General features: G+C 40.7%; 1 protein-coding gene across 1 annotated transcript in view; it reads left to right on the top strand.

The window, feature by feature from the left end:
* The first annotated feature begins 8,964 nt into the window (after nucleotides 1-8,964).
* Nucleotides 8,965-19,066, top strand: part of BRAF (B-Raf proto-oncogene, serine/threonine kinase) — an 83,241-nt gene continuing 73,139 nt past the window's right edge. Inside the window, exon 1 of the mRNA XM_030451457.1 lies at nucleotides 8,965-9,255. Within this exon, the coding sequence (XP_030307317.1) occupies nucleotides 9,118-9,255 (138 nt within the window). The 5' untranslated portion in view covers nucleotides 8,965-9,117. The remainder of the gene's footprint in view (nucleotides 9,256-19,066) is intronic.

Here is a 19,066-nt window from a genome sequence, read left to right as displayed (position 1 = left end):
ATTAATGTGCCTTGAGTACACAGAAGAAGGAACAGATACATCAAAACACTTGAAAGAATTTGCTCATGAACTCTCAGTCACAGGAGATCACAGCTATAGTGTGTCTGAAGGATGAGCAGAGTGACTGTAGACAGATACTAGAGGGATATCACCACTGGCTGAAGTATTATTTAGGGTTGTCAAAGGGGATAAATATGAAATCAACAGAGTAACAGATGATATTGAAGTGGCTTTATACATACTGCATTGAATTGTTCTGGGTGGAATATTAGGGAAAATTCAGCCAAGTGAAATATTTAGAAAAATCTAGAAGATTCCCAAGAAGTGGGTTTGGCTTCTGCTGTCCGAGTCAGGCAGAGCTAAGGTAAGCCAGGTATTATAAAACATATCACTGGGACTGCTCTCCTGGAAAAGAAGGAGGCAGACTGGATGACCTCATATCTCATATGATAGCTAGGTTTATGAAAACAAACAAGGACCTTTATATCCATTAGGTTTTCTGTCTAGGCCTGAAAGTACTTTTCTTTATCCCAGGGCTCCTAAAGCTGGGTGTAAATATTTCATGGAGTTCAGAGGGTCTCTCCCACTTTAGTTGTTTCTGTGGGTCTGATGTTTGCTTTATGGACTTCCTCAGGAAACAGGCTTTTAATGCCATTAGGAGCAAAAGCCACTTGGGGTCCAGATAGTTAAAAACTAATCTACTGCTACACACAAAGGTATGTGTTGCTGCAAATACATAATTGCAAATGCATCCCATTCCTCATTTTCCACTACAGTCTTTCCTGGATTAAAATTAATAGTAACACTTGGCCTCTGTCTTTCAAAAGTGGTTGTCTAAAATGCTACTCCAGATCCAAGCACCTACAGAAATGGTCTGACTTTAGAAGATGCATGAATATTGAGTATCTCCAACTGGTATCAATGGGATTTCCATCTCAGTAACAGATGGGTGGGTAAGTCCCATGCCAGGGCAGAGGTTTGTAATCCCCTTTAGCTTTTGACAGTGGTCTCTTCAGGACAGGACTGATGAAACATCTCTCTAGAGATTGTCATGCAATAGCTGCCTCCCCTAGTGAGAATCAGCACTGAACACATAATATCAGGCTGTCTGGGTACCATGCATTGGTTTCCATGGAGAAGAGAGCTGCAGGTGGCTTAAGGAAAGCCTCCTCCTCTCAGAGACTGAGAGAGCTGAAGTGTGCTCTGCTGACATCTGGGTGATGCTACCTAACAACCAGCAACTATTATGGACAAGGTACAGCATTTCTGATTTCTATACTTGCATGTGAAGGAGCCTGTGTGTGAGAGGCAGCATCAAGCAGTTTATTTCTAGGGGAGCAGTGACAGAGGTAATCTTAAAGGTGTGAGGGTATTGCATTCAGTAATGAGCTGTCTAGACAACAGAGAAGTTTATTATATATTTTTTGATTTTTAAGTTATATCTAATATAATTTTTTAAAAGCTTTTTAAATTTTTTTTTCTTAAGAGACTTTGCTGACTTTTTAGTTAAGTAAAAATATGTGACTGATGTTTCAGTTGATGCTACTTAGTGTTACATTTAATTTGTAGGCATAGGATCATTTACATGAAGGCTCCAACCTACAGCAGTATTCAGCTAGTTTGTCCAAACTGGCACATTTATATTGGAGCCCATGAATGAGGCAGTGCAGATGCCATCTAGGCAGACAATATTTCTCATGTGAGTGAATGGAAGGAGACTGATACACAGGGTACATCTGAGGCAGCACGTGTTATTTCTTGGCTGGCTGTCCTGGGTCTGTTTGAGGCAACTGATGTGCAGGTAAGTTCACAAGCTCTAGACTTCACAAATGCTTTTTGAATGAACAGCATAAATCAAAAACTACTAATTAGGCTGGGGAATGTCAGAGTTGTTGCTGACAACCAGGAAGTAACACTGCTCTCTCTTTAATTATCTGCTTCTAAACCTAGTCATTTTACACCTGTGATGAATTTGCCAAAATTCTGCTCCATTGCCTGACACTGATACTGCCAACAGTGTGATGTGCCTCTATTTTAAAACTCAAGTTGTCTGACAGAATCATCAAGTTTACTAATAAACATTAATGTCCTCTGCGGACAGATAGTAGGGTATTGACTGGGCATGCAAATCACTTAAAAATAAGATAAAATTAATATCTAAGCTGGAGCCTTGCAGAATTACCCCACAGGGAGTAATAGAAATTGTGCTCATTTACCAAAACAAATGTGTCCTCTGGAGAGAGGTCATATCATATTAAAATTGAATAACTATGTCCAAGGGCTGGTAGCATCACCATAAGCTTCAAGCCATCCATGGCATCAAGTGTTGAGAGGCCATTGACCAGTGCACCACAAGTTTTGCCATTAGCCAAGTGCATACTCATGGGAATGATGAAAATATAAGAGATGGTTTGGAGACTGTCTGAATTCCCAAATGCTTGGCAGGCAGTTTGCCTCTTCAGGAGAGTCTGAGTGTCTGTGGGGCTTGTGTTGTCTCAGTCCTAGTGAGAATTAAAAGACAAGGATGTCTTGACAAGAATTAAAAGACAAGACCTGTGCTACTGCCTCTGTCAGCAAAAGACACATGTTTAAATACATAAGATGTGAATGTGTATTTTACAATATAAGCATTCATTTGAAAAGGTTACCTAACCTATCTGACCTATCACTGAAGAACAGTGTCTCTTAAAACTCCAGCAGCATGAGGTGTTGCCCTGAAAACTCATGACTGGTCACCACATTCTCCCTGTTCCACATCAAAGCTGCAGTTTCTGTATTTGATTTTATTCTTAATTTAGCCATTTTGGACTCTAAAAGTTTCCTTACTCCAGGCCAATACCAACCCTAATGGACTTTTTCTGCTCAGTGAAGAGGTTAGAAACAGCAAGGTGCAGTTGCTATCTGAACTGTTATTAGATCAGAGACGTAGAGAGTTACCAACTTGTCTGCAAAATGCTTCAGAATCAAATTACAGCGGGTATTCTGGCCAGAAGAAGCTCAGATAGCCTGGACATTATAAAGGGAAATCCTAAGTCTGGAATATAATTGAGCAGTCATTTTCTGAACAGCAAAATAACTTCCTTGAGGTGGTATCCTTTCCTGACCTCTCTTGGAACTTGCTCAATCACGTTAGCACTTTTTTTGTGCCTGAACGGGATGGGTTTGACTTATGAAATGCGATTGTTCACGCTGGAGTAATAATACAAGAAATCTGAAACTACTCAGTTCTTAAAGCTGATCAGCTTATCACTATCCAACACAAAGGCCTCAGAAATCAGATATCTGAACTAGCTGAATGTATTTAAGCCATGACAAGGGATGCTAAGGTAACAGGAGGGACTTGACTAATCCTCTCCAGCGTGAGATTTGGCCCCCATTTCCGTCAAGCATGTCAGACAGGAAAATCAGTGCTCCTTCCTCCATTGTTTCCCTGTTTTCATTTGCTTTTTGTTTCCTAGGAGAACCGCATGCTCTTCTCCACTGGCTTCTTCCATTGTTCCCTCTCCATCTAAACTTTCATCCTATCCCTCCCCCTTCTTTTCCACTGGTTGCTGCTTCTGTTCTCTTAGTAGTGGCTTCAGAGTTTATGCTCTCTCTTGATGGTTCCTTATATGCCACAGTTTTCAGTATTTATGCTCCTGTTTTCCTGAGAAAACACAGGTAGTTTTCTCAGCTCCTCATACTGGCACCCAGATCATAGAATCATAGAATCATAGAATTGGCTGGGTTGGAAGGGACCTCAGAGATCATCAAGTCCAACCCTTGATCCACTACCGCTGCAGTTCCCAGACCATGGCACTGAGTGCCACATCCAGTCTCTTTTTAAATATCTCCAGGGATGGAGAATCCACTACTTCCCTGGGCAGCCCATTCCAGTGCTTGATCACTCTCTCCGTAAAGGCAGGAAGCCAGCAGAGAGGCAGAGCACCACCATGCAGCACATACATTGTTGGGCCATGAGGTCACTGTTGTGACAAGGAAGGAAACAGGTTAACTTTTTGTTCTTGCAGTGCTGAACAATGTGCAGGGTACAGAAGGGACCTCTACACAAAGTCACTCCCATGCCCCGGTCCCTTCACTGTTCCCGCTTCTCGCCTCCCACATGTTGCCTCCAAAGGAAAATATTTGGCTTTTTACTTTCTGAAGGTCTGGGCTTTGTTTTAGGGAAAGAAGAGCAACAGTTTCATAAAGAGTGACTAAAATAAATTGTGTTTGAATCAAAGGAAAACTATGTCAATATTTCCAATATCAGTACAAGAAAATCCAAAATACGTCATTATTTATCTAAAAAAGAAAGCTTGTTAGATTAACATTGCTTGTACTGGTAGAATGAAAACTGAGCTAAGAACCTGGTAGATTCATATTTTCTTCCTTTTACCCCTACCTTCCTTTTTTTCTCCTGACCTCCACCCACCCTCATCACTTCTACTCATGTATTTAATGCAAAAGCAAAGAGCTCCATCATTTGAGATTGTTCAGTTGACAAGTTCAAATCACCACCTGAATACTACCTGATTTCTCCCTGAAGGTATGGATGTTTCAGGTTTAGCAGTGTCACAGAATGGTAAATCTCCTGAACTAGAAGTTCTCAGAAGCTATTAAAGGGAAAAAAATACATATGATCTGTACAGGAATAGTGTAAAAGAAAAAAAGAAAAGAAAAGAAAAGAAAAGAAAAGAAAAGAAAAGAAAAGAAAAGAAAAGAAAAGAAAAGAAAAGAAAAGAAAAGAAAAGAAAAGAAAAGAAAAGAAAAGAAAAGAAGAGAGGAGAAAAGAGAAGAAAAGAGAAAAAGAAAAGAAAAGAAAAGAAAAGAAAAGAAAAGAAAAGAAAAGAAAAGAAAAGAAAAGAAAAGAAAAGAAAAGAAAAGAAAAGAAAAGAAAAGAAAAGAAGAGAAAAAGCCTTGCTTTTTCTTTTGCCTTGCATTTGGACAGCAATCCCTAGAAATATGAAAAGATGTATAGTGTATCTTAAAGTGAGTGGATTAATACACCGACATTGCTATAGAGCAACGAAAAAGAAATCTGGGTTCTTTCTTAAAAATATATTCAACATTCTTTTCCTGGATTGCAAAGTAATTTTTTAAAGTCTGTATTACTCTGCCTCGTAGTCAGAAAATTACTGAACTCTGGACAATGACCTGATTTTTGTTATACTTCACGTTTTCTGACCAAGATAACAGGGAACATGACTTGTCATTAGTCTATGTGCTCCACCAACATCTCTATTTCTGCTGTTAAGACTGAGGATTAATCTGACACCCAGACAGTATAATTGCCTTAGATACAGTAAGTTGTGCTCTTTACTTAACACTACAACATTTAAAAGTAATGTGTGTATTTTAACATACTTTAGATCTGTAATTTTTTTTCATGGTGCAGAATTTAATCCATAATTTTCAAATCTACACAGAGCAAGCACAAATGCTACACTGCATGGGATAAATACTGCCTTTTCAGTGTGTGGAAAGGCTGAGCAAAAATTTGTACAAATTTTAAATACATTTAAGAGATTCAAACTTTAAGATGTGTTGAATTTTCACACCACTTTAGAAAAATAATTTTCTATTATCATACCAGTATGCAACTAATGTGACTTTTTTACTAGAAAATTAGAAGGCTGGGGGTTGTTTTGTTTATTTTTGCTATACTGTTTTCTACTGAAAGAATATAGAAGACCAATAGTAGGTTTCATCATATATCTCTTGTGGAGCATAATTAGAATTAATTCTTTTCCTGGGGCAAAGGATAAAGATGTGTTTAAATGCTCACAATGAGACAGCTCCTGTTTGGTAACTATACAATTATTTTTACTGATTCATTAAAACTTTTTTCTCTTGACGTTCAGGTGTTGATTAGATCAGGTAAATTTTCCAGTGGTGGGGTCATCTAGCTTTGTCTTTTAACATCTGAACTTTTTTTGGAACTCTGATTGGAATTAAAATTTTTTTAAAAAATAATCTGAGGAGGATCAAACCCCCAGTGAATAACTAAGAGTTTAATGGGAGGTGGCAGGTTTTGTATTTACAAGTATGCATTACCTTCTGCAATACCAGCTAAACTGGCTGTGCTGCATTGTAGGAATCAACCAGCCAGTGCTCTGCGTGGCCTACAGATTTGATAGCAGGAACCATCCTTTCACATGTAGGTTGTAAGTTTAATTTTGACCCAGGGTGATAACGAAATCTAGTCTCTGTAACAGATGCTGGGGGATGACATCAAAGAGCAGCAGATAAGATTTCAGATCACCAAGAAATAATTACAGTTATTAATGGTTTATCTTCCATCATGATGGATTAAGCAAGGAGACCAAAGATGCCACCATGTGAAGGAGTGGAAAATTCCATTTATCACTAGGGGCAGATTCTCCAAAACAAAAGTAGAGCATATATAGTGGATTTATGTTTCCTGGATACAAAGCTATCTTTTTAAATAGTATTCTATTCTTTGTTTTAGGTGGAGCACTGCATTTTTATTTCACATATGTCGAGTGTGTTCCCAGTTTTGGTCATCAGCTGACAGTGTTAGGGTTTAGAATTGCAGTCCTTCTGGAGGTACCTCAAATGTAATAAGGAAGTCTAGCAAATATATTTTATGTTAATGCAAATCTGAAAAAAAAAAAAACCAAACCCAGGAGCTCAGAAACAAAGGGACACAAGATTACTGAAAGCACTGGGAAAGATATTCCAAGTTATACATTGATAGGAGTCTACTAATTTCACTGCCAGGTTTATGTCCCGGACATACAGTGCTTGGGGAATAAAGCAAGGGCTATGACTATGTTCTGTACATTAAGACTCACTTTTCCCTTGCTACATACTCCATTGAAACAAAGGGACTTTCTCTGTTAACCCATATTCCTCTGTTGGCTTTTCCACAACAGGCTGTGTACTTTGAGAGCCAACTCATCCTACCTGTGCCTCCTTTTCCTTCAAGGATCAGAGAAATTTGTCCCAGTGCTTAGTCCTCAGCATGTCTGTTATTTTCGAGAGTATGTGTGTGTTTTTCACTACCATTAGATATTCCCATCACACAGGAGGAATTGCTGATAATTATCCTCTTCATTAAAGCAGCTATTAGAGAAAAATTTCTAAACTTGGTGCACTGCTTAGTTTGTACATTTTATTCTTATATATTTGTGCAGCCTTTTTGTTGACTGCACTGCAGGCCATCAGTCATAAGAAAACCTAGGCTTCTATCACTGGAAAGAGAAGCCTGTCAGATAAAAATTTTAAATCTATTTACATATTCTCACTTGTTTTCAGGAGGTGTTTAACACTTTAATTGCTGTGCTCTCTAAAGGAAAGACGCTCAGCTAAATCCATGCCCAAGTTTCATTCACACTCCACCATGGGGTCCTTTATCCCCAACTCTGTCTTTCTGCTGTGTCCATACAGTAAGTTGTTGTAACGGCACTGCCAGTGTCAAATTGAATTCAAAATGGTTTTATGCACCAATGACCCCAGTGTGAAAGGTAAAATATAAACCTCAAGTCTGTCATCGGGATTATTGCGTTAAGAGGTTGTATGGTTGTGTATTCACAACTAAAGTGAAACAAAGATAAGGGTGTTTGCACTTGCACTGTTTTTAGTATTTTAATTGGCTACTATAAAACAGAACCATCTTTACCATCTGCAAAATCCTGCTGCTGTTACCATACATTATGTATTAAAATAATTACCAATCTGGTTTTTGTTGTATAGACCTTTTCAGCAAGAAAGCAACGTTTAAGTGTCTTTAACCTGATCTAGTGAATGCTTTATGTGTGTAAATGGCAGTGAAATGGCTGCACCATACAGAGATACGACACAGGTCGAGGTTTTACTTTAAATGGGAGCACTCTGCCACTTTGGGGGAAGATGGCCATGGGCAGAGGAGACATGGAGTGAGCAAACTTTGGAGCTAGCAGTTGCTGCCAGCCCTCGTTTCCCAATCCACCCCACCTACAGCCCCGGTTCCTCTGTCATTCACAGCAGAGGACTGAGGCCCAGGGCAGGTCCTGCTGTGTGATCCCACTTTTTATTCCAGGAGAGGCTGTCAAGGAGAGCAGTGCAAAACAAGGCACAGACCAGGTGGACGCTCATCTTCGGAAACTCGGATCTGCTCCCGAACCTCCAGACTGGACAACGCTGGCCAGAGGGTAAGAGGGAGGTGTTACTGAGGAGAGGGAAGGGGTCCTGGGTCCCCCTGAGCTCACAACCAGACCCTGAAGCATTCTCGGTAAATAAAGCACCAGCTTGCAGCAGCTCAAGGCCTAAATGTCACCAATGGAAAAATGAGGATGTTTTGCCAAAACTAGCAAATCAATTATTTGAATTATAACTCGAGTAGGCACCATATTTTTGGATGAAAAAGGTGATTTATAGAACTATCTGTGTCCCTGCCGCATGTATCAAGATTTAACTCAAATCCACACCGCTCTCGCTTGACCAAACGATGTCAGACCTGCCGAGGAACTCCCGAGCCCTCTCCTCCCCTGCCTGTTCACCGCACCCGGGTTCCAGCTACCGCACACAGTAGGACAGGACAGATCCCACCTCCTTTCATTTTAACCCTTCCACCACTTTTAGTCCTGCTTTTACCCCCTCGCAGGCTGCGAGGCACCCCGGGCTGTAGCTAAACCCGTTATCGGGAACGACCCGCGGGCCGGACAGCGATGGGACCTCTTCCCGCAGCCCCCCCGGCACTTGGTCTCCAGTCCCCTCCCACCCCCGGTCCGGTCCGGTCCGGTGCGGGGCTGCGGGGGCTTTTCCCGCCCGCTTCGGCTCCACTGCGCTCCTTGGCCGCCAGGGGGCGCAGAAGCTTCGCGGGGCGTGGCCGCGCTTGGTGGGGGCGTGGCCTGAGCCCACGTTCGAGTTCCCAGGGCGACGGGTGGTCGCGGCGTGACGTCAGGGTGTTTCCCGGTGGCGTCAGGTAGCCCATGCGCAGTGGCCGCGGTGGCGATTCTGGGTGACGTCACGGGCCGGGAGTGACGTGCCGGTGGCGCGGGCCGCTGGGAGCTGGCCGGGATCCGCGCTCACCCCCCTCCCCCCATTCCCACTACGGGTCGCGGCTGGGGGCGTCCCGGCGGCGGGGACGCGGCTCCCCCCTCCCCCTTTCTCGCCCCAACGCTTCGATCCAAGATGGCGGCGCTGAGCAGCGGCAGCAGCGCGGAGGGGGCCTCGCTCTTCAACGGGGACATGGAGCCCGAGCCGCCGCCGCCGCCCGCACTCGGCGCCTGCTACGCGGGGGGCACCGGCGACCCGGCCATCCCGGAGGAGGTGAGGCCACGCGGCGCCTGCGGCGGCCACCGCGGCCACCTGCCCCCCGCTGCCGATCGCACCCCCGCCCCCTCCGGCCGCTCCGCACCCGGGGGCCGCCGGGCGGCGGCGCAGGGCTTGCCGGCGCCCCGCCGGCGGGGTGAGGCCGGCGGCAGCGGGGATCCCCGCTCGGGGGAGGCCCCGGCCTCCTCCCTCCTCTCCGCTGGCGGGGGCGCCGCTCTCTCCAGCCGCCGCCGCTGGTGCAGTGTCGGGGCGGGGAGGCTCCGCTCCGCGCCTGGCCGCGACCCCGGGCCCGCTCCGTCCCGGGGGCGGCCCGCGCCGTCGTGAGGAGGCGGCGCCCCCGGACCGGCGGGGGCTGGGTGCTGGGGCTTCCCCCGGCGGTGCCGGCTGAGGAAGGGTTGACGGGTCGGGGTCTGGTTTCCAACAAGCCCACCTGCGTGCCTCTGCTGTCACGCCTGCTGTTTGTTACCTGGGGCTGCGGCCGGCAGAGGTTGTGGAGAGGGGTGTGTGTGTGGGGGGGGGGTTGTAATCGGTTTCCCCCGATGGTTTGTGGAGACGCTGTGAGTATGTTTTAAAACCACGAAGGTGTGTTTTAAAAGCAGGGTTGGGTACGGTGCCTTTTGTGGATGTTGGCCTGGGTCGCCGTTTCTGCAAGGGGAATCTTAAGAAGTGTTAGCGGCCAGGGCACTGTGCAGGCATCGGGGTTGTTGGGCCTCTGGTTTGTGTCTCTCTTACATACTTCCTGTGTTTTGGGGCATATTACTTAACTTCCCAATCCCACGGAGGGTGAGCGGCACTACCTGTTTAGCTAGGGTTAAAGTGTTAAGGCGCTGACACTTCTGAAACATTTTTAGAAGGTGGAATAGGATGTGCCATAAGAGTGCAAGGTGTTTTGCAGATTCGACTACCATAGGCATCTCAGTCAGAACGAATTGTCAAATGCCATGCATCAAGTCTGTTCTGGAGGTAAATACAGATGCCAGAAGCTCTGCTGCCTTGTTTCAAGAGCTGGTTGCTGAGGATTATTTCAGCTCAGCTTTCCCCAGCTTGTCTGTGTAATCGGTGCAGGACCTCTTACCTATGAACAGAATCTTTTGCACCTGTAAGGTGCTGAGCCCGCCAGGTAAAGGCTTCTTGCTGCTCTGGCGGGAGTCTTCAGCAGGGAAAATGAGCTGGCTTTGGTCATTAGCTAGCAGAGGGATCTAGTTTGACTCTCAACTCGCCGGAAAAAGATTGTCTTTTTACCCATTTAACTTATTAATAGCATAGTGGATTATAGTGGGATTAATGCGATGAGAAGTTTGACAAGTGCTAGAGCTCATGCTAGGTAGATGTCCAGAAAGGAGAAATGGGGAAGGACTCAGACCCTTTTGATGCTAGTGAGATGTGAGATTAGTTCCCTCACCTTAAAGGAGCTACTGGCTTACTTGTTGAAGAAGTAAAAACTCAGATGCATACTTTAATTTACACCTACCCAGCAGGGAGATTAAATGCTTTGGGTAATGCAAGTTCAGTCACTTCTCCTGAGTAAAGACAAACTCCCAACTGGTTGGCAAACCTAGATACCTAAAGAATAGGGTTTAACAAATGCTTTCTTTTAGTAGGAAAATAGTTTAAAATAGTTTAAAAAGCTAATTGCTGACTTTTACTGTGTGAATTGTGCTTGTGCAACGCTGCATGGAACTGAATTTCTAAGTTATTTGTGCCGTAAAAATACCCAAATCTTTGTGTAATCATTTCAATAACAGGTTTATATTGTGGCCCTAGAACAGTAATATCAATACAGCTGAGTAAGGTAAATAAACTGCAGTGTAAGAGAGAGGAGAGGGGAAAGCAGCAGAAGGCAAGATTTTTTATTTTGCTTTTTAAGTAAGTTTTCATACCAACCGGGATGTTTATAAAAGTGTCGCCACTTGGACTTCAAAAATGTTTTGGCTGGTGTTGTCTTGAGATTTTACTCCAAATGCTAATTATATAGTGTAGCTTTCACCACTGACACCACCTCTTCTGAGTATATTACTTCCCTATAAGAGAGGGAGAGAGAGAGAAGCAGTTTGGTATCTGGAACACTTGCCAGCCAGTGAGGTTTGTACTTTGCAAGTATGTGTGCATATATTCATGGTTGTAAGCGGGAGGGATGTTCTTTGTTTATGTAAAAGCAAGCGTTTTATGCATTAGAAATACTGAAGCACACAGGTCTGAGGCATAGCTGGTGCTAGAATTCTTGTTTTCTGATGTGGTTTTGTTCTTTACTTGGCTAGTTCTTCCTGAAGTCATGAGTAATTAAATTTTATTTACTGTATAAGTACACCTATTACTTCATCTAAATCTGTACTTTTAATAAAGTTCATGACCAAAAAATTGCTGTTATGGTTAAAATGGAAGATATCCTTAATACAAAAACAAGCCAACCTGAAGTGCAATGCAAGTTCAAAGTGACATAAGTCTGAAAGATACTGAAGTACGTCTGACTCATGGCTCTAATGTAAGTAGATGTTCCAGTGTTTTGTTTGGTTTTTTTATGTACCTTCAAGACAAGGTACATCTAAGCTTTAAAAGATAACCTTGCTGTGGAAACTTGCCAAAGAGCATAGCCTCACTTATTTTGAGGAGATACCTGGAGAGGTTTTAGTTCCTTGTGATCTTTCAGGAACTGCAGTCCTGATTTCCAGAAGGAAAATCTCCAGTTCTGTACTTATTTTATAGTTTCAAAGCAGGGGATGCAGACATCAAGAATTCTGACAGACCTGGAAGTAGTCTTGCACAAACTTGTGATCTGGAGTCCTCTTGTAAAGGAGGTATTCTGCTTCAAGATTGTAATCAAGTGTTTTCTGCTCGGTACAGCTACATCAGTGTCACTTATGGATTCAAGGACTAGGGTTTTGAAAAAAACATATTTATAGCTATGTCATTCAACTCATGGCCAGTTTTTAATCAAATAATTAATTTAGTGTATTAGAAGTTGCCTCAGTAGCATAACTGCTTATACTAGAAAGCTTCTCGTAATGGAGTCATTACATAAGAGTATAATAAATTGCTGAAGCTTTTTATACTTTCTATTTTACAATTCATGATGAGCAAGAGTAGTTGGCCATGTGTTCATATAGTACATGTAGGAAATCAGTACTTCTTGGAGGCATAAGGTTTTGAAGAGAATAGGGGCAAGTTTAATTGAGCAGGAATTTTCCTCTTCTGCTCACTTATTCCTGGTGTTGGGAGGCCTGGGATCTGTACCTGTGTCCAGAGGCACAGAGGTTAACTTCTTCCCCAGGATGAATTCTCAGGACAACTGATTGTTTGCATGGCAGGTTTTCAGAGTAATACAAGGTTCTTGGTGTAGTAAAGAGTGTGTGACAGCTGGGAGGAAAGGCTCTTGTTGCTGGAGATTATTTACACCGATATTAAATAATTCAAATGGGATTTTCTGTACTTGGAGCTTTGTGCCCTGAACTGCTCTTTGGAAGATGGAAATTACTTTGAAGGTTGCGAAGTGAGGGCCTCAGCTGTTTGAAGGTTGATTGTTTTCTAGGAGGCAATGCTGGACTTTATCCTGCATAAATATTAATTATATATGTAGAAACCTTAATCGTGTAAAACAGAGTGTAGAAGAAGAATAAAATGTATTGAATTAGAAGATACCTATAACTGTAATAAGTAGTGGGTTGTCATAAAGTAATATAGAATCACCAAGGAAAACTGAGGTTGTTTTTGTTGCAATATCATTTAGGGAATTTATCATGGTAGGAATTAGAATAACTTTCCTTTTAAGTTGCTGTTTCTCTGAAGATTAGGGTTAAATATGGTACTTATTTGGAAAGTTGAAAAAAATAAAAGCATTTTTTAACTTTGGTGCTTTTGTTTTCTGTTGAATCTCAATATGTTTCATTGCATTTTTGTTCAGGGATTGAGCTAAATTTATAGTCTGTGAATGACATCCTATTTAATTGTGAGGAGAAATTATACTTTAGCTACAAGATCCTTCATATCCAGCTAATATTCTACAGGAGTGTATCTTCAAGGATAACTGAAATAATTCTTTTCTTTGGCACAGCATGGAAAAAGCCTCACTTAGATACTATGTCTGAATTTGGGCACAGCTTTAAGAAATACATGGTCTAGATGAGGAGAATCTGGAAAAGAATACTAAGATTAAAAAAAAAAAAAGAATAATAAGATCTGAATTCTGGAAGATCAGAGCTTTGAGAAAAGACTGAAAAAAAAAAGAGGCTATTTTAAAAAGAAATAGAAGTTGTCAAATGTGATACAAGGAAGAATGCAAATAATTTGTTCTTCAGACTTGTGGCAATTGCTGTGAGATGTAGTGAGTTTAAATGGTAGTGGAGGAGGTAATTTCCTGTCACCATTAGACCTTGTTTTTGTATGGCTAAGTATAATGAAGCATGAAAATATACTTTCTTCACTTATTTATAAAACGTCCATTACTAGATTATGTCACCTCCACAGGCAAATTTTGTCATGGGGAGTGATGGGGAGAAGTTGATCCAGGTGTAGATAAAAACCTCAAAAATCTCATCTTTTTCATCTTAGGCTTTTTGTGATTTATTTGTGGCATAGTAGATGGAACACTGGAGCACAACCTCAAAATAATTGTGTTCAGTGAGGATATTCAAGACATTTCTGTTTGTGAGGTTTTTCCCAAAAGGCAGTAGGCTCTGTCCTGTGGTAGCTTGTTGGATTATGCAGAACTCAGTTAATAGAGTAGTAACTTCTTCTGAAAAGTTTTGATGGTCTCAAGAGGCTTGTTTCTTGTCTCTGTGGGTATCCACAAGCTGGTTGGATACAGTGTTTGGTACAGAGTTTTTTGTTCATTTATGCCTTAAGCCACTGTTGCTGTTAGAACTCTTATTTTTAAAGCTGTTCTATTAATATCCTTCTTGAGACTTGGTTTTAGCTGAGAAAGGCAAATATTTTGTTGTGTGTAGTTAATTATGAGTAGATTTTGGTGGTTTTTTTTAATGGAGATACCTTTTGACAGTTTCTATTTTTTTCCACTTTGTTTTGTTACCTTGTATCATATCTATAGTTCAGTTTAATTAGTTATTTTGTATATAGAAAATCTGCCTGCATGAAAGATTCAGGAGTAAATTTGAAGTAGTAGGAAATACAATTTTGTTTGTCTTGTCAAAAGAAATGAAATTAATATTTTTCTTCCATTCCAGCCTTACACACAAACTGTTTCAGGTTTAAGATTTTTTTGGAGATGCTTTTTGGCGAAGTGTTTTATATAAGTTTTATTTTTAGTTTGAACAAGTTGAGTTCAAGACAGTGTCATCTACAATATAATAGAAATGCTCTGTCAGAACTGCTGTTGATGCTGCTCCCCATCACGATGGCCCTGAAGTTAATCACGAGGTGCTCTGCCACCCCCAGAGGAAATTTTCCTGTTCCCTGTACCTGTATTTGGCCACTCAGCCAGATCTACTCCCTTGTGACAACTTAGTACCACGTAGGTACTATCCTAAGTTAATTCAGTTCACTAATGCTGAAAAAAATGGGAGCTGCTTTTGCTGAATTTGTTTTCTGCAATCTTAGTGAACTGAGACCTTCTCAATGTGGCACTGGATGAGCTCTAAAACTCTTGCTAGGTAGGAGACAGAAGGGATGTGGTTCAGGAGAGTAGTGGTGGTATTGTGGCCTTTCAGTTCCTTCCCCTCTTTTTTTTTTCTACTTTTTTTTTTTTTTTTTTAAGATCGTGTCTGTCCCAAGGGACTGCAGTGGTCTTCATTTTTTTTATACTCAAATCAGGAGTCTTGTTCAGCTGAGGCTGCCTTTGCTGGACTTGCCAGGTTTGGATCCTGATAAGTTATTTCTTTATGTCCTTGAGCTTCCTGTGATAGGTTGTAACAGTTTTAATTTGTCTCTGTGGGTTGTTTCTGAGCAAACCTGTCACAGAAACATCATTACATGCCATAGTTTTAGCTGTGTGCCAGGAACTTGAAGGTCCATTCTGAGCTTGTATAATAAGTATACTTTCCAATAACTTTGACCACGTGAGAATTCTAAGTACAGTATTTAGGTTTTTGAGGTGTGAGGTGGTTTTCGTAATTTTCAGCTGTTCACACATCTATGTGTGTGAACACAGATACTTTCTCAGAGAGAGTGCAGGATACAGAAATCAGTATGGGGGTTTTTGCTTCAGCTTATTTCAGTTGCTCTTGAGCTTTTTGGGTGTACAATGGAAACCTCTTAATCTTCACTCCTGCATACAGCTTATTTCTAAAATGATGTAACATGTATTTATGCAACCAATTTCTGTGACCAGTGCTGGAGTTAAACAAGGCTGCTTCATGCAGCATTATGTGCCTTTTTTTTTTTTTTCTCCTGTTCACACTCCCTGCTGTGCTTGGCTTATTACTCCACATTTTTAACATTTGTGTGTTTTGAAGGAGCTACAGAAGTATCTTTCTTTACTTTGATGACATTTAATGAATATGGACCCTAGCATAAAGGGGTGAACCAAGCAAAGATCTAATTTTTGCTGATCCCTGTGGTCTGCAAGTGCTTTCAGCTCAGACAGGAGTTTTGGGGGAACAGTGCTCCCAGCAGTCATCTTACAGTAACACATCTGACCAACCTGAACATTAAAGATCAGAAAACAACCTTTGCTCTTTTGAAAATGGAGTTTGTTGTGCACTACTTGGTATTAAATGTATTCTCCACACAATCAATACTGAATTAAGGACATCATAGAAGTGTGTTTGGGCACCTAAGGGAGTGTTTTGGTTTTTTTTTCCTCAAGTTCTAATAAGGTGGAAATATTTTTGTGGGTTCTCCCTGTATACCTGCACAAAATGTAATATTAAAAGGCTATTAATTTTCTATGTAAAGAGTACACCTTTAAAGACTTTCATTTTGGACACAAGCAAGTAAGGTTTTTAATTATCAAATTATATTTACTGTTTAAAAATGTGTTGTGTGACTTTAAGCAACTTTTAAACTTCGAGCAAGCTGATCTGGTTATTTTTAAGTATTGCTGCCCATGGCAGGAGGGTTGTATCTAGATGATCTTTAAGGTCCCTTCCAACCCTTGCAATTCTGTGAGACTTTATTTCAGGTAAAGGGATTATTTTGAGGGTAGACATTTCTGAAGTCGGAGGAGCATGCCTAGTTTTTTTTCTCTCTAATAGTAGCTATTAATTACTGGTAATTTGAAAAGCACTATAAAATCAACATTAATTCAAATATATTAGCACTTTAAGAAGGTGATAGTACCTAGATGTTCGGTTCGATTATATATTGGTAGCTGAATCTATGAACTGGTTTTATGAATTTATTCATTAAATCTTAATAGGTCAGACATGCTCTCTAATTAGTTGAGTAATGTAGATTTAAATGTGAGTCTTTAGCATCATCTGAGACAGCTTTGAGAGGATTTCTTTAAGCATTCCCATAATTTTGCTAGAATTCAATTTGTGAGGGCTAATAAAGTCTCATATGACTTTTTAAAGATTATGTACATTGCTGAAAATTGATACAACTTTTCCCACTCTCTAGATTCAGTAGTTCTAAGTCTCTTGCAGAGAACTAACCAGTTCTCTGACTTGATCAGCTGATGGTTAGGCTTAATAAAAATATCTTTTTGGTGGTTTGGGTTTTTTTGTGTTTTTTGGGGTTGGTTTTGGGTTGTTTTTTTCAGTTTTCTGAACTAGGTGGTTGTTTTCAGCATCGCCCCCCCCCCCCATGGTAGCTGTTGTTAAGTTTTGTTTTTTTTTGTTTTTTTTGTTTTTTTTTTTTTTTTTTTTTTAACTCTCCTAACTTTACAATGAGTGGCAAGGAGCCAGTCCTGCTATTTAAATTATTTCATGTTTCATGTTGGTACTAGGGTTACTAAGGCATCATGTTCTGCTGAATAGAACATAGAATGCCATTTAGGAGAAATGTTGTTTCTGTGGCTGTTGCTATTTGTGATTCTTGTTAGATTGGGAGCAAATTACTTTTGTATTACAAAATTTAAAAAAAAACCAAAACAAAACCCAGACAACTATATTTTTGTGTTTCAGGGTTTGAGACCCCTTTGATAAAAATAGGACACCATAGTTACTTTATTGGATCACAGTTATTTCTGAACAAATAGAATGTATTTATACTTAACTAACAATTACATCTGTCTTTCACATTTTCTAAACAGTTGTTTAGATTACTGTAGGAATATGGCAAAGTGTATAAAAAATTATTTTATAGTTCTGGAGCATGAAATTTTAAATAAGTTCTGATTATCTTTTCTGGATAGTCAAATTCATTGTGTGCCCTGGCAAGGAGAGAGCAGAGTAAGTCCTGTAGTTCAGGCGAGACAGAGTTTATTTGTTTTGTCATTTTAATTAATGTGACCCAAGCTGTGTTAGAGCTCTGCTCAACTGGTATGTGCTTTTTATAGGCAATTATTATAATTAGCTGGTTGACTGCTTGCTTTCCATCACAAATATGACTTGTCTTCAGTTTAAGGTGTGTGCAGAAATAGTCTGGAGTATGCATGATAATATTTTAAATTTCACTGCTGTATAGATTAAACAGTTGTTGGGAATATGTGATAGTTCTCTCTACAGCAAAATTGCATTCTTCAGTAAGTTAGGAAATGTGGGTAGTTTTTTTCTCCTATTCTTTAAAATCTGTGACAGTCTAGGGAGAAATTGTTAAATTCATAAATGTAAACACGGTTGATTGTACCAGAACTTGTTCTGTGCATGACCCTCATGACTACTGAATTAATACCAAAGTGAATAAAAGAGACTAGAAGTAATGCAACACAAAAGCCTCAAGGAATGTGGAATTAAAGATTTAGCTAGATCAAAGAAAGCTGTACAACTAGTAGTTAATGATTTAAATGAAGGATACAGACAGCTCTTATTTTTCACACTCTGCTCTTCTGCTGTGGTGGAAAACATTTGTTAATTTTCCCTTTTTAAAGTGCTTGGAGGCAAATTCTACTTAGTGGCAAGCAGCAAAGATGGCAGGTGTTGGAAAAAGCAGGGGAATGAAAGAGAATTGAAACTTGTTCTGTGATTTGTAAATTTTACCAGACTCCTTACTAGGGTGTCTAGCTAACCAACAATGAAAATATACTTTTGACATTTGTATCTGGGACACTGGGAAAGAGCTGCAATACAAATGATTTGCCAACATTAATAAAAAGGGAGGGAAGATAAACTAAGCAGCCTCAGTGTTGACATTCAGGGCACTTATGTAAACTCCTATGTGAAACCCATTGCAGGCTGCTTTTCAGTTAAGTTTCAGCTGTTAGTATTTTTCACACTTGTTTAACAATAAGTTTAACCACTTGTTGAAAATGTGGTAAGCATGAAGAACCAGCAGAAAGGAGGAAAAATGAGAAAATTAACACAATGGATCTGTGAGTTGAGAGAACCTTCCATGAGAGATGTAGAAGAGTTGGAGCCTGAAGTGTAGGAAGAAGGGAAGGATTATCGTTCCCACTGTATGTTAATGGTCTGGTGGGTGACTGCAGAAAATGAAAAGCAGACTTTGTAAGAGGCAAGAAGAGGACTAGCACCATCCAAGATTGATTGAGAGGGAAGGATAGCTCAGGAAAAGATAACAAAATATGAGTAAGATGTAACAGTGATTTTCAGCAAAGGAAAATGCAAACTCTGCATCTTGGCGTGTGAGTGTTGAAGTGGGGTGCTGAGTTATCAACCTGATTCATGTCCTTTTGCCTGTCTTTAATGCTTTCCTTTCAAGTTAGTTAAGATCCTTCTAAGAATAATTTTGTACATGACAGTTTTTGAAAGGATTTTCTCATAAAGTGGATCCTAGTTCAGTGGATCAAGGAGCTGAA

This window comes from Calypte anna, chromosome 1, assembly GCF_003957555.1.
Source record: "Calypte anna isolate BGI_N300 chromosome 1, bCalAnn1_v1.p, whole genome shotgun sequence".
Classification (NCBI taxonomy): domain Eukaryota; kingdom Metazoa; phylum Chordata; class Aves; order Apodiformes; family Trochilidae; genus Calypte; species Calypte anna.
This window is presented reverse-complemented; position numbering and strand designations above follow the sequence as displayed.